The 16,466-nt window shown below is 37.1% G+C and overlaps 1 protein-coding gene across 1 annotated transcript in view; it reads left to right on the top strand.

Annotated features, from left to right (window-relative positions):
- Positions 1 to 3,160: 3,160 nt before the first annotated feature.
- Positions 3,161 to 16,466, top strand: part of mtmr11 (myotubularin related protein 11) — a 46,581-nt gene continuing 33,275 nt past the window's right edge. The window contains exons 1-2 of the mRNA XM_052144437.1: positions 3,161 to 3,469; positions 10,364 to 10,433. Coding sequence (XP_052000397.1) covers positions 3,413 to 3,469; positions 10,364 to 10,433 — 127 coding nt within the window. The 5' untranslated portion in view covers positions 3,161 to 3,412. The remainder of the gene's footprint in view (positions 3,470 to 10,363; positions 10,434 to 16,466) is intronic.

Raw genomic sequence — 16,466 nt, 5'->3', positions numbered from 1 at the left:
ACTGTATATATCGAATGATGGAATATACTTTACTCCTTTTTCTTTTCGATACTTCGTCTATTTTCTACTATGTTTAGGTAGGACCTTCTACACAACATTTTGCATTGCAGTTAAACTCAATCGACAGCATTTGTAGTTTATTTATTTCTAAAGCACTTTCAAAACCACTATGTGGACCAAAGTGCTGTACAATGAATTAATGTTAAAAACAGTAGAAAATATAAACAAATACGACAATACAACACCAGACATCAATTTACATATTACATATTACATATTTACAATTTACATGTACAATTCTTAAGGGACCTTTGGAAGGCACTTACTATGGGGAAGTCTTTATGGTCAGAGGTAGCTCATTCCAGAGCCTTGGAGCTGCCACCAAAAATGCCTGGTCCCCTTTACATTTAAGATGAGATCGAGGAACAGTAATGTTGAGATGATCATTCGAGTAAAGCGACGTCCGAGTTTGGTGCAGACTGATTAAATCCAAAATATACCCCGGTGCTAAACCATGCAAAGCTTCAAATACAAATAACAGCACTTTAGAATGGATTCTGTATTGTATTGGTAACCAATGTAATGAGGCCAGCACAGATTTAATACAATCTCTCTTCTTGGTACCTGTTAAAAGCCTTGCAGCTGAAGGAGATCTGGCTCACACCCAAATACAATGCATTACAATAGTCCAAGCGAGATGATATTTTCTACAAAATTATTTTTAATAGTCTGGTTTATTATGTGTGTGTGTGTGTGTGTGTGTGTGTGTAATAAAGCAGCAGCAAAAATCATGGTAACAGAAAGGCACTTGCTGTACAATAGAAGTGAATGGGCCAATCCATAAATGTTAAAATACTCTCTGTACCAAATGGTCAACCATAGCATATAACTCTTAAAAGGAATATTACTACAAAAATTTATTTTGACTTGCCCCTCCGTTTAAAAAAATTAAGAAGAAAAAAATCTAAGTTACAGTAAAGCACTTACAATGGAAGTGAAAGGGGGCCAATTCATAAACATTAATTAAAATACTCAAAAGTATAGCCACAAGACTCTAACAATATGTATGTTTACATGATTTTAGTGTGATAAAATTGCAAACTAACCTTTTCTGTGTAAAGGCATAGCCAATTTTACAACGTTGTAATGTCAACAAATCCTAAAACGACTTTACAGCCCAAATAATACATGAGTTTTAACAGAAGAATGAATGCAAGTGCTTTTTTTAAATGATAAGCTTCACATTTCTGCCTTTTAAACCCTCTAAAAATTGGCCCCGTTCACTTCCATTGTAAGTGCCTCACTGTAACCTCGATTTTTGCTTCTTTTCTTTTTTGTTTTAAAGGTGCAGTATGTAAGATTCAGAAACCCTTGTTATTAATGACAGCTGTGGCCGTTAAGTGAACTGCAGCCAGCTGCTTGCTGCTCGTGATGGCACGCACACACTCCATAGGGACGTGAGCATCGCCCAAAACAATGACGTAACGTGCAAAGTGACTAAATGTGATTCACCGACATCATGCGGACAGATGAGGTAGTATTAAAATTACACCGGTATGATTGTTTTACTACAAACTTTGAGACTGTACATTTATATTAGACTCTCCAGTGCTGGAACAGGGCTAATACAAAGTGTGGATATTAGTCTGACTATGCAAGACTGTAGTTTCAAGTAATAATTTTTCTTTGTATGATACATTGACTGCATTTATTCGATAGCCTATGTCGGCGTTAGCTAGCTAGTTGCTGACGGTTGCTGGATTCCATCACTAAGATAACGTTACCTAGGTTTGCAGTTTGTTATCGCTGTTGAATACCGGAAGCACTAAGGCAAGGCTCTCGGGGGCGCGCATAAACATCACATCCTTTGGATTTTCCCGGCAAAAGCGACCAGCTCCCTTCGCATGAAAGTCAGTCTTACAAGCTTTAGAGGCAACCAGTGGCGGCTGCTGGTCTTTCAAAGAGGGGAAGCTCATTTTCGGCCTACATTATAAACTTATTTACTCTATTTTTTGCACTAAATCAATCTTAGGTGTTGATCTGCCCTGCTGTTTAATTCTAATTTTTTCCTCGTAAGGAAGACTTTCAAATGGCTTTGCCAAAATCAGGTCGACAATATTACCACCGTCTGCCATCGTGCGCAGTTTCACCCGTACGACGCTAGCCTAGCCTACTGTATGTATGAATGAATGAATGAACGAACGAACGAACGCTCTAAAACAAAATATATTAAACTTGGTAAAACTGAAACAAGGAATGTGGTGTATAATTCTGTGAAATGTATTATGCAAATTGACTATCAATTTCGCCAAACAAATATAAAGAAATAGGTTGCAGCAGTTTGTCTTTCGACTACACTTGAGAAATCCGCGATGGGACTGAGCGCGAAATAGCTTCAGTGACTTCTTATAGTACGGATTCGCTGTCAATCAAAAGGAGACGCAGCCTTTCGACAGATCCTCCAATCATCACGCGGAAGCCCGGAGTCTGGGCCAGCCCACTCCTCATTCACCCCCAGAGACGCTGAGCGTCCGTGGGCGGGACATAATCGCAGCATTTATCCAATGACCGTCTATTTTCGAGCACTGAAAAAACTGTTCAGAGCAGCCACATTGAAGTCAATGGACGCTCGGCTTCAACAGGGAAATGCACTGACGCCTACGGGAATGTATGAGAAGTAAATCGAGTCAGCCGACCTGCTATATGTAATGTAGCTGATTCTGAACGAACTCGTCTTCGAGATGAACGTGTTCTAACGCATTTTTAGTCAATAAATTGTTTACACAATAGTACATATTTGACCATTATTTTTTTTGACATTATAAGGGAAGCTGAGCTTCCCTTGCAGTCTTAAAGAAATCCCCACTGGAGGCAACCTAGGAATTTTTTAAGTTGCGGTACAAGCCCTTCACACATTGTAATAAAAAGGCGAATATTGTATGAAAATGTTTACCTATTGCACCTTTAAAGAAAAGGAGTGATGATTCGAAATTTCTGTTGTGCTAATTAACATTATGCCACATGCGGTCGATTGAGCCATACTTTTATTAACCCGGACTGCTCCTTTAAATGTTGGGAAATGCACACAGATGCATTCTGCTGGTGTACTGGCCCTTTAAGAGACTCCGGTCCTGCTTTTTATTACTCCGTATCACCCGTGTCATATTCACTATGGCGAAGGGAGTGTAAACAAACGCGATGGAAAAGCGCGACGTCTGTGTGTAAAATAGATTTGCGTTAGAGATGATTTCGTGTTTAGTTTACTGTACTAATATAGTGTGAACGGAGAAAGGTACTTTAGGTCGTAGACCATCCGATTTCTGTGACATGGAGAGGACGAAACCTTCACTTCTAAACCGCTTTCAAATACATAGTTTATCCTGTTAGTTTGTAGCGGTTTTTAGTTGTAATCATGTTGACAGGATCTAAAACCACATTTAAAGTGAGACAAATGGTGCCAGACATGAAGGTAAGCATCAACGTCAAGTAATAATGTAAATAATCATATTTTATTCATATGTTTAGCAATTGTTTACTAATTTGTCAAGTGTATATAAACAGTGCAAGTCATATTAAAACACGTAAGCAAGATGCGATGAAGCAAACTCACGAGATTGGATTTTCAAACACATCTGTGTTGAATTATATGTATTTTATAAACATTTATTCATATAATTATATTAAATAAACGTGGTGCTTATATGCAAGTTTAATTTGTCACATGACGTCACCATAGAGTAAAACAGTCTTAATGTTTTTGCGGTCTCTTGGTTGCAGTTCATCATTTTACAGGACACACTTTTGGATGTGGCCTCAATCTGGGGTTGAGCTTAATAGGAGTCAGATTTTCCATTAAAACAAAACTATATTGAAAAAAAGAAAAGGAAAAAGAAAATGCAATTTGGTGCTCTGCATAATGATCTTAATGAGATGATGGTGCTTTATGGACAACAAAAAGCTGCCACACTTTATGGCAATATTCATATTTAAAATAAAATTAAAAATTGAAATATGTTTAGACAACAGAGCCCAGTGTCCTAGATTGTCAAGATAGGATTTCCTTTTTCTTTCTTGTTTTATTTTTCTTTCCTTTTTTGTGTCCTTTTTATCATGTTGGGTGTGGCGAGGTTATTTGTTCAAAATTTTCATTCATGCATTGAGCATGTTGGGAGTCTGGCATACAGATTCAAATCTACATTCCTGGTCAGAATGTCAAATCTCTCACATTGTTGTTTATGTTGTTAAAATACTATAATACTTTTGAGTGGCTGTTTAATCCATTTGGAATAGTTCACCCCAAAATCAAGATTTTGTTGTAGTTGACTCACTCCCATTTTATTCCACCCCTGTATTATGTTTATCATTTTATTATTTCGGAAGTAGTCTGGACGACTTCTGTGCAAATATTCCAAGTCTTTTGAAGCAGTAAAATAATTTAGTTTGAGTCAAAGGCAGAAATATATTGGTCTGATTTTATAACCATTTGAGAGCTACAACAGAGAAGAAGATTATCAGTGAACAACAATTGACTACTTATGATACTTTCACGGTATTATTATTATTTATTTATTTTTGCGTGATAGTATACATCACCATTTACTTTAATTGCCTGGAATTAGCAGCTTAAACATTTTCATTTGGTATTTTTCAGAAAGACCAGACAAAGGTGAATAAACAATGACATAATTTACATTTTGGGGTGAACTATTTCTTTAACACTCAGCCTTTTTTTTGTTGTTGTTGAATTTTGGCCTCTATGGCTTCACTTTTGATCACTGGATATTTTAATCTGCTGCAGTGAAAAACGCTAGCAGATGCTTCCAGCCGCGGCGGACACTGGAGAGTGTAGAGTCCCCCTGATGTGCATAACATCTGGCTGTTGCTATGGAAACAGCCTACCAAGAGCTCACTAGGTGTGGGTTGTTCTAGGGTGGTGAATAACATTTTATCCTAGAAACAGCATTAGATTGTGTATGCAAATAGCAGATGTGGTAGATGGAGCCTACCCATGCACATGGGGGAGAACAGTCTGCTTAATTTGGAAATGGGGCGTACTGTGACTGTGTTTGCTCCAGTGTTATAAATGAACATATGGAAAAGGGATTGTGATTGTAGCACCACATTTTGGCATTTTCATTTAAAATGAATTCAAGGTATACCTCACCCAAAAATGAAAATGCTGTCATTATTTACTCAACCTCATCTTTTTCCGAAGCTGTGTTATCTTCTTTCTTCCGTGGAACACAAAAGATGATGTTAGCTGAATGACAGCTTCTGTCACATAATTCTTTTAGTGGTAATAGCTCAACACTAATTGTGCCTGGCAAATTTTTGTGAATAAGGCACAATCTATAACAAGTCTAATTTACATAGAAAGGAGCAGTGTTTGGGCTGAAAAGAATGACAATACCTGGTGTAGCACTATATAAGCTTGATTTGTGGTTAGTGAATAAGATGTGGGATTACTAGGCGCTACTGTTTAGGATATGCTAGCAAACAAGTTTGCAAGCAGTATGCTAATCTAGTTGGCTAGCTGGTAAGGCTAGGCTAAAAAAAAACATAGAATAAGAAATGTTTAATTTTACCATTTATAGCTCTGGTACATATGCGACAAATAATTTAAAAGATATTATTTTATGTACATATTTTTTTGATTTACATCATAGTTAATATACTAATGCAAAAGTTGTATTTTAAACATTAGTTAATGCATTGAGAACTAAAATATTTTTCATGATACTTTATGCATTTCCTAATATAAATAAGTTAGTGCTGTTGATATAATGTGTTAATTTAGTGTGATTTAAATATATAAAAAATTACATGTAAAAAACACATAATTATACTCTCCTGACCTGTACATAAATAAAAGGAATGTAACTGCTTAATGCAGTAAATTATTATTCTAAATTACCATTATTTTGGAAAATTGCTCAGAAAATTTCAGTATGCAATTAATTGCTAATAATGTGATTAATTAATCGGCACATGATGTAGGCTAATCAATTACATTTTTTAATTGATTGATTTGCCCTATAATAAATAGAATCTGAATGTAAAGTGTTACCAGTGATTTTGTAAGATTTCTAATTGGGCACCGAATATGGTGCTCATTAAAATGTATTTTAGCCAATAGAATTGCTTTGGGGTAGGCCTGTCGCAATTATTAAACGATCTGATCATGGTAATTTGATTTAACCGTGGTTAGGCTATGTGTGATAACTGTGATTATTATGCACTTCAAATTCCAATCACATTTTAATGTCCAAATAAGGGAGCTTTAAGTGAATATTTAATATAAATGCCATATACGGCATTTGAACTCTGAGCGTCTCACTGAGCCGCACTGCGGACATCGCCCAGAGGAGGTTATGAATTGCACACAATGATTAACCACTTCTAAAGCACTCCAATGCACTCTCCATCTGCAGAGGGTCACACCAAACTCCTGCATATATATATATATATATATATATATATATATGCAGGATATATGTCCAATGTACATGTATATGTAAAACTTATCTTAGACTTATAGTGAACGCAAAGTGCATATAATGTAATGGCAAATGTTCCTGAATCCTGGTCCTTGCGGGACCCTTCATTTGTACAGTGTTAATGACATGCAGTGACATAGAGCCGATTACTCTATTTCTTTGGATATAATAAAATTAAGAAATGAGGGCTCGTGTGTTTATTCAGAGAGACTTAAAATAAAGTGAAAGTAAAAACATTTACGACAACCTTATTTATACTTTTCCAAAATGTTATTATTTCTTTACAAGACTGACATATTTTAGGCTGCAATTGCATATATAATATAATATAATATTGCTATTCAGGTCTAACGGTCTAAACAACTTTGTAAATGTAAAATGGACCAAGACTAAAGTTAAACAAAAAGAGACATATTTTTTAGAAATATTTTGATATTTAAAACATTATTTTTCAGTTTTAGATCTCCATTTTATTATGTTTGATTTATACTGTATATTTGAAGTTAAATATGTAAAAAAATACTTCTTAAGAGGTATGAAACACATAGACACCTTAAGAAATATGACAATTTGTTTTACAATTAATCGTGAAAGCTATAAAAGAAACAATTAATCGTCATAATCACAATTATTTCTTTGATAATTAATCATCAGCCAAATTTCATAAAATCGTGTCAGCCCTACTTTGAGGTCCAAGGCAGATAGGATTTGCATGACACTGGTAATGTTGTTCATAGAACTAAATGTATAACTAGTATAAATATTGCACACCAGTTCCTCCATGGCCATAGGTCAGACTTGAGAGTGTAAATGCAAATACACTTCTGCAGGGAGACTTCCTGTAATGACACAGCTTCTAAATAGCATCCCTTTTGTTGCTTTTGTTTGATTAGAGTGGAACATGGCGTGCAGCATATGCAAAAATTTATTTTTATGTTTTTAATGCGAACGCTGTGATCTAGATTCAGTGTGAGATGAGTGCTTGTTTAATAAGGGATTTGCTGAAGGTCTGTGTAGGAAAAATGATTTAAAATTAACAGGACTGTCACACACCATTTAATTAACCTTTAGCTCCTTACGTCACTTTTATGCTTTTTTGTGATAGCTGGGTTTCTCCATTTTATTAAGCTCTGCAATGAGCATGACATCATTGAATATGGTTTGGATGATAAAAGAGCTGATATAGCAGTGCTTTGTGGATATAAATCTGTACTCTCTGTTGGAGAACAGTTTGGCAACTTCATTTTTAGCAGACATTTGTTGAAAATAAAATTATTCTAAAGTGTTGTGGGTGGTCGCTAGGGTGTACGTGGTGGTTGCTAGGTGGTTACTTACTGTCCCAAGTCAAAAGAGCCCACCCCAAGTCTCTATGATATTCTAGTCCCTAGATAAACATATTTTTTTATTGTTCACCAGGTAAAAAACGCTGGTTCAATAGCTAAGATAAGTAATAACTCTCCTCTCCTCAACAAGCCACGCAATTTCATGGATTTTTCCTGTCCGTGGCACAAACGTGATGCGAGAAGGATAGTGCTTAGTTGTTAAAATCCCTAAACCTAATTATGTGCAGTAGTAATAGTAATGATATAGGCTAAGCTGTGAAAACAGACCAGGTAGGGATTGCATCGTCACGTCTAGACATGATTTTCTATTTCAGGTATGTTCATTTTAGGCATCTCAAATGACATATGTAGAAATGTTTTATTTAAATAGATGCATTGTTCCCAATTGCTGACGACTGCTGAGCAGCAGAGAGAATCGTGTAGAGTGCACATGAATATAACTAGCCACTGAAAAATACCTCGTCTCTTTAAAGCACCAGGCTTAAGCACCCCACTGGGCCCCAGTTGCCTGATTTAGCTCAAGATTGATGCACAACAAAAAGGCATATTGTGCCTCTTGGCGATGGCTAACCAATTTAACAGTGTGAGGTTTAGATGGTGGAATAGTGAGTTCCCACTGCTCATTTATGTTGCTTTGTCTGGCCTGGCTGATTTAGGAGAGAAGGTTTGTATGTTCCCTGAGCTGGCTACAGAAGACAGTGGAAGCCATGAGCAATGGAAACTGTAATGAGTCCCGCTGAATCTGAGAGCAGGGAGGGATTCGTTTTAAGGAGAAGAAAGGGGTGAAAGAGATTTCACGATAGCGGTGGTGACCACATGACTCATCTAGTGTGGAACTAAACACTCAGCATGAAAATGCGCTACTGAGCTGTTTTTTTATTTTGTACCTACCTACTATTTTCCTCTGTGCTGCACTGATTGCATGTTTATTCACTTCATTTGAGATGATAGTTACTGGGCTTTGACAGGGTATGATCTGTATTCCTTTGCTTTAGGATGGTATTTTGATTTATTGGGGCTGGATAAAAAAATAAATATAAAGTGCTCAGTAGTGCAAAAGCTCTTGGTGTTTGTTTTGAACACAAAGTCGATGATCACAAGAAGATAAAAAGTGACGAATGATAAACCGTAAGAAAAAAAGAATCAGAAAAATAACTACAAAGTAAAGCAAAAAACAAACCTAACAAACATGCTTGCTATTGCAACATGCTTTTGTTCTCATCCTAGTTCAGTTATAAAATGTAGCCTTCGTTTATAAATGTTTGTTTTGTGATGCTTCAGGACTTCACTGAAAAATAAGTAAACATCCCAAAAAATTAAAAAAACAAATACTCCACTTAATGCAATTCAGTGCAAGTGAATAGTGAACTTTGAAGCTCCAAAAAGCACATATGACTCCAGTGGTTTAATCCATATCTTCAGAAGTGATATGATAGCTGTGGGTGAGAAACAAATCAATATTTAAGTCCTTTTTTAAAAACTATTAATCTCCACTTTCACATTTCTTCATTTGTTTTTGGTGATTACATTTTTTTGAGCATATCGCCACCTACTATAATAATAATAATTCCTTACATTTTATATAGCGCTTTTCGAGTCACTCAAAGCGCTCCACAACGTATAGGGGAACTCTCCTCAAACACCACCAGTGGGCAGCATCCACCAGGATGATGCAACGGCAGCCATAGTGCGCCAGAATACCCACCACACACTAGCTATTGGTGGAGCGGCAGGGAGGAGAATTTGAAGTAAAAGGACATTCATACTGTTTCTCAACCACACCTATCATATTGCTCCTGAAAATATCTATTTAAACACTGGAGTCATGTGGATTACTTTCATGCTGCCTTTATGTGCTTGTTGGAGTTTTAAAGTTCTGGCCACCATTTCACTTGCATTGTGAGGACCTACAAAGCGGTGATGTTCTTCTAAAAATCTTAATTTGTGTTCAGCAGAAGAAAGTAAGTCACACACATCTTGGGATGGCATGAGGGTGTGTAAATGATGGGAATATATACATTTTTGGGTGAACTATCCTTTTAAGGCCACGTCCAAACATTTAAAAGACAATACAATAGTTTTTGTTGTTCAAGGCTCAAATAAAGATGTGTTTGTGGTCAAGTTGCACAGAAATGAAACTTCAGACTAGTTAGATATAGATTAATTAATACAATTTAAATATAGAGCAAGGAAGTGAGTTCTTGCATGTTGTTAAAGCAAACCACAATTCTGACTCCATTTTCTCTGTCACAGTATCAAATAAAATATGTTTAATGCTTTAAGTATTGGTCAGACCAATTATTCGTCTGACATTTTTCCATTTTGAAATTATCGGCATTGCCCTATAACTGTGCCTGATTGATTGATTAACAGAAATGTGACATTCAGAATGCACATTTCCTGTTTTCAAATATTTTTGAGGGAATTTTCAATTAATATTGAATAAGTGTTTATGTAATTCTCAACTTTTTTGAAATCCCCATCCTTAATTTTAATTGTTATCTCTCTGTGTTGTTTTTACAGGAGAGGATGCTGAGTCACAGTAACTTTCATGCGCGGGGGAGAGATGTGCTCGGCCTCTGCTGTTTACCTGGTAAAGTCTGACAAAGCAGATTTATGCTGTCAGTGTGTTTGTGTATATTGTTTAGCTATTCTTTAAACAGCCAACAGCATCTATTACAAGTTCAGGGAAAGTCATAGCTGTTTTTTTTTTTTTTTTTAAATGTTTGAAATAAATTTGTAGTTTTATACAATATTAAGGCTGTCCACATTAATCTGGATACATTTGAAAACTGCGTTTTTGTTTTCGAAACGCGCTCTGTCCACACTGCCGTTTTCAAGCGTTTGTATGTAAATGTATGAAAACCTTTAAATCCACTTATAGAGCATGCATAAAAAATCGCTGTCCCATGTATGGTCTGAAAAGTAATAGTCCTCATGTTACGTCTCTGGACAGCAATTCAGAGTAAACTTCCGTTGCCTTTGAAGGAATGCAATGTGAAGGTTATACAAAGTAACATTTATCTTTAAAAACACTATCAAAGTGAATAGCAGGCACAGCAACACCGCTACAACATGGGCCTCCATCTTGATTGTTTTGGGTTGAATGGATCACATGACTGTCACATAACAACAAATACGTAATTGTTTTAAGATATCTACATTTCCCCTGTCCACACTAAAACGGCAAGTCAGCGTTTTCAAATTCATCCACTTGGGAGAGCGTTTTCGAAAAGCCAAATTTTTGCTGTCAAAAACAGACGCAGTGTTGATTGAAGGCTGTAGAGCAGTGGTTCCCAACCCTGTTCCTGAAAACACCCCAACACTGCACATTTTGCATACCTCCCTTATCTGACACACACAGTTCAGGCCTTGGAGTCGCCACTAACAAGCTGATTAGTTGAATCAGGTGTGTTTGATTAGGGAGATATCCAAAATGTGTAATGTTGTGGGGCCTCCAGGAACCGGGTTGGGAACCACAGCCGTAGAGAAGAAAATGTGTTTTCAAACGAAAATATATTATTGTGGATGTGGCCTATGATTCAGCAAATCAATTAGAGTTTGTAAATTTGAAGTTTGTAAATCATAAATGACCTGTAGCTACTCTAAATATGTCAATGTGTAAAAAACATGAAAAGTATGCTTTATTAAATCTATTATTTTGTAGGGTTAGTCCTTAGATACAAATGGAAATTTGCCCTTGCAATCTCCAGAAAATGATTTAAAAAAAATCTTTATGCAGTAATCACTAGGAATGGCCATTTTGTCCACTCGAGTACTCAGACTAAGTACTTGTCAGGCAATGACATGTGTGTGTGTGTATATAACTGCTGTATATATAATAACATGTCTGACAAACGTCTTTGGCTGCTGCATTGCGTCTTGTTGTTCCAGTGTATCCTCTATTCATTATTATAGTCTGTATAGTCTACAAAAGATTGCATGATCAAAATATAATGCATCATATTTTGTCATTATGTGAAGATTCGCTGCCCAACTCAATGAAAGAATGTGCACAACATGCGTCTGTCTGTTCTTCCTTCATGTTACCATAGTAATCTTAGTAAGTTCGCACCAGTTTTTTTTTTGTGAATGTCTTAACTGTCTATTTTCAAATCGTGGTTGGCTTAGCAGGATACGCCATAACCATCGCATTTTTAATATGCATGTTAAGTTGAAGTTCACTCTATCTAGCTGTTTGAAACACTGGCAGTGCGTTGAGACCTTTGCCACACGCCTGGTGTTTGTGTGACCCAAGTGTTCGCTCCTGTGGGGAAAGCAGTGATGCACCGTATTGTTGTTGCTGTGTTGATTCATGAAGCGTTCCATTCAACACAGAGAGTCTGAATTTTCACCTTTCAACTGGAGAAAGTACAACGGAATGATACATTATGTCGGACTTCTAACTTGGAAACTTGTGCGGAAACCTTAAACTCCCATTTGTCGAGATGCAGGTGTGTTACGTCACTTAGGGCAGGGAGGTTTACAGTCAGTGACAAACATTCACTTTTATTAAATGATATCCATTAACTAGTCAAAGTTCCTACATTTTAAATGATAATAAAACGTGTTTAGCAAACGTTTTGCAGAGACCGGGGTTCAAAACACTGTTAATTGCACTCTCTTTTTATTAAGGTAACATTAGCATTGCAGCATCGGTTTGGTATTGCTATGAGATGTCTCTGACAATCAGTCAGAATCAAAATCACAACGTTATTGTAAAGGGGGTTAAGGGAAAGGAGCAGGCGAGAACCGGCTTGACAATATAAATAATAGTTTAATGAAGAAATAAAAGAAAACCACAAACACACAGAGCAGCTGCCTGTCATTCTCTCTCTCTCTCTCGAACCGTCGTCCTGGCCACCTTTTATCCCTTGCGCACTCCTACAGGCTGATTGGGAGCGCGCGTGCGTTGTTCCAGCCCGGCCCCCGCCCTCCTTCGCTCTACACTTATCAATCTCAAAATTAAAAATAAGCTCCCTATTTGACACGTTTGTGTTTAGTTGTCAGGTAATTGTAACTGAATTTTGAATTATTAAGTGAAAAGTCACATCATGCATGATTACCATCAATCATCGTTTTCATTGCTGCCACATCCGAGTACCCGAGTGCTCGTGCCCATCCCTAGTAATCACAAACTACTCTGATTTGTGCTTCCTGAACAGCGCTGATAAAAGTAAGAAAACAGATGAGCTACTGTCACACCACTAAAAATGTAGTTAAATTAGTAGCATCACTACTTTTAGTTAATTATTCCCCAACACAATTCCAGGCCTGGATCACTGTGGGCTGTGTGGTAAAGTAACAGTGCGGCTCTGTGGGTGTGAATGGTCTCAGAAAACAATCGCTCAGTGTGCGGAGTATGTGTTGCACCCCAGCAGCCCCTCACCATAATCTCTGTGTCAGCACTGTGTTTTAGCAGTAGCTTTACTCAGGAATGTTGGCAGGCCGTTAACGTGACCCGGCCAGCCTAATGTTTAACGCTTCATATCAGCACTTACACTCAGCGCTTCTGTGGGACCAGAGAGTGTTTCCCACTGCGCCAACTTTTAATATAGAACACTCACTTCAATGTTGTTCACTGACGCCTTATTCTGTGTTTTTATTCAGCATGCATAGTCTGTTACTGTTCAAGACAACAAACACACACACACCATTCTTTATTTAACAACCACTGTTTTCATTTATCACTGGTAATATATGTTAACTTAACAATCTCAAGATATTTAGACCAGTGGCTCCAGAAACCATTTCAATGTATGAGCTACAGTTGAAAATCTATAAATGTCATTGCATTAGATAACAAACATGCAAGCAAATGGTTCTTTTCTCAAACCAGTTTTCAGAGACATTTTTGCAATTACTTTAACCCTCCTATTATGTTAAAAAGATGGATACACCCTTTATTGCAGGGGTGGCCAACTCTGGTCCTGAAGAGCCACTGTCCTGCAGAGTTTAGCTCCAACCCTAATCAAACACATCTTCCCATGTTACATGTTACATGTTAGATTAGGGTTGGAGCTAAAGTCTTTAGGCCAGTGGCTCTCCAGGACTGGAGCTGGCCACCACAGCTTTATGGTAATGGTCAAATTTACTCTAAATGTTTGCTGTGATATTCACTGAAATGTTCAAACGGCAAATAATCTGGTATAAACAAGAACAACAAGGGGGTCACTGTCCTTTTCTGCTTAACGCGGCGGCTCATCATTCGGCACGTTTCGCGGCCGACCCACCGGCCCACTTGGTTATCCTGCTGGCCAGTCCGACCCTGATCGGCCCCAAAGTGCGTCGGCCCACCAGGAAAATGCCCGTATGCCATATTGCCAGTTCAGCCCTGGCTTCAGCCCCTTAACTGTAGACATGTATAAATGTTTGATGGCCAGAAACTAATATATATTCGCATATATGTTTTTGTGCATTCATTTTTAAATGGTTTGCCTAAAAATTTTACTATCTGTCTTTAACAAACAGGACATGCCACGTGTTATTTTTGCTAACTACTTTAATGACGTTCAGACATGTTTAAAAGTGGCATAATTATCAAAATACTTTTTGCGGTCACTGCAGATACAATAAAATATACATGTAAACAGTATATCAGTTGCGCAGTAGACTTATACAATAGACACAGTGTTACATTATAGCCATATATTCAGTTGTAAATTAGTGTACACCATATTGACAGTAACCTATATTCTTGGTTGAACACCAGATTTAATGTGAGGTGCAGCACATCTCATCAACTGTAATCCTAGAGATCTAAACTTAGATATCCTGTACCTCAGCTTGACATGAATATGGAGTGCACACATGTGGAGTGGAACCGACAGATTAACCATTTGAGGTCAAAGGGCTCACATTGCCGAGACCTGAGGACACTTATGTAGTCTCATTTTTAGGTATTGTCAGGGGGGGGGTGAACAGGTCAAAGGATTTCAAAACACCAATGGACAGATGGATGCAGTCTCTTTAGAATACACAGAGTAGACAAAATTGTATATGTTGTATACAATTTCCCCCCAAAAAAGAATGTAAGTAATTGAAAATATATTTAGTATTCAGCGATAAATGATTCAAACTGTCATACTCTACATTGTTGTCATGGGTCATGACCTCGTTAAGTTTTGTGTGCAATTCAGCGAGTGCCATCCAGTTATCATCTTGGATATAAGTAGTTATTTTGCATGTTTGTTTTTTTTTTCTTCAAATTTTGGCATTCCAATCAAACAATGAGTCAAGTACGTGATTGTGTTCCTGATCAGGGTAAAAATTGTGGTTCATTCGTCTCAATGGAAATTTAAGGTCAAGTTGAGTGCATTGCAATGTGGAATACATTATTCTGCACAGTGTGCTCTGGTTGTAAACTGTGCTGTTTCGGCTTTGGTCATCTGGTCATTCAACGCTTACAGTGGCAAGGTTTTTCCTTCATTTCCTTCAAAATTTTCCAGCTGCCAAAACAAAATAAATGATCTCGTGTTTTGTGCTTTATTCGAATAAAATATGCTTCTCATCTGAGACGTGTGTTTGTGTAGCACAACTGAAGCCGTCGTTTGTGCCAGTGTGCTCAATGTGACCAAAATAAAGGTTTTTCTAATGTTTATCATCACCCTAACTAAATCTGATCACGTATTGGTATGGTATTTTGACAAAAATTTTGCATTAGTTGGAATCTATTAGATTTTTGTTATTACAAGGGTGGCAGCTGTAGTTAAAGTTTCTAAATGTGTTTAGGCTACTATTTTTCATTAATCATTTTTAGCAAAATAAATATTTTCTTAAATTATTCTTATATTTTCAGTAGTAAATGAATGTGTAGCAAGACTAGTTATAATATTCTGACTGTTCCCATGAAGATAACACTTAACCGAGTTATTGTGCTAGTGAAAAGTAATCTGTAGTAGTATCTGAAAGCAAGCAAGGCATGTTTTTTCCTAATATGAAATGTCATTCAGACAGAACATAAGAGGAAATCTTTCTCCATAATTTGTCGAGAAGTCTTGGAGGTCCAGACTTTAAACTTCTTTATGTACCTGTACTTGCCCTTATATTTACAGTGCAATGCCATAAGAATAGTTAAGACCATGGATGGCTCCTAATTTCTGTGGTTAGGTCAATGTAGCTAGACGTATTAAAAAATATATTAGGGGACTTCCAGTAAGGCCTTGAAGAGATGTAGACATTCTCTACTGAGCTCCCCCATATTCAATTTATATTTGTCAACGAGCCCAACCTTCACACACATAACACGGTTTTACCGTTTTTTAAGATGAGTGTGCAATGTTATATTATGACAGCTTAAGTCTTTATTTAGATTTGGTGGAGTTATTTCAAATTCACAAGATGCCGGATTTGAGGAAGAATGCTAAGGTGACCGTACAGGCAGAGGGCACGAACCCAGCAGGCCCTGGTCAGTCAACTATACTCCAGGCAATTACGTCTTTAAAAACTGAACTGTTGGCAAAAATGGACGAGAAGGCGGAGACACAGAACAACGAAATATGCAAGCAAATCAGCATCTTGAGAGGGGAGATGAAAGCGGTTATTGATAATGCTAACATGAGCTTCTTGCCCTCCCATATATCATTTATTACTTGGAAATTTAGCACAAAGAATGATTATGAGCTAT

The sequence above is a fragment of the Xyrauchen texanus genome, chromosome 15 (genome assembly GCF_025860055.1).
Source record: "Xyrauchen texanus isolate HMW12.3.18 chromosome 15, RBS_HiC_50CHRs, whole genome shotgun sequence".
Taxonomy (NCBI): domain Eukaryota; kingdom Metazoa; phylum Chordata; class Actinopteri; order Cypriniformes; family Catostomidae; genus Xyrauchen; species Xyrauchen texanus.
The sequence above is the reverse complement of the archived record's forward strand: the minus strand, read 5'-3'. Positions and strand labels throughout refer to the sequence as shown.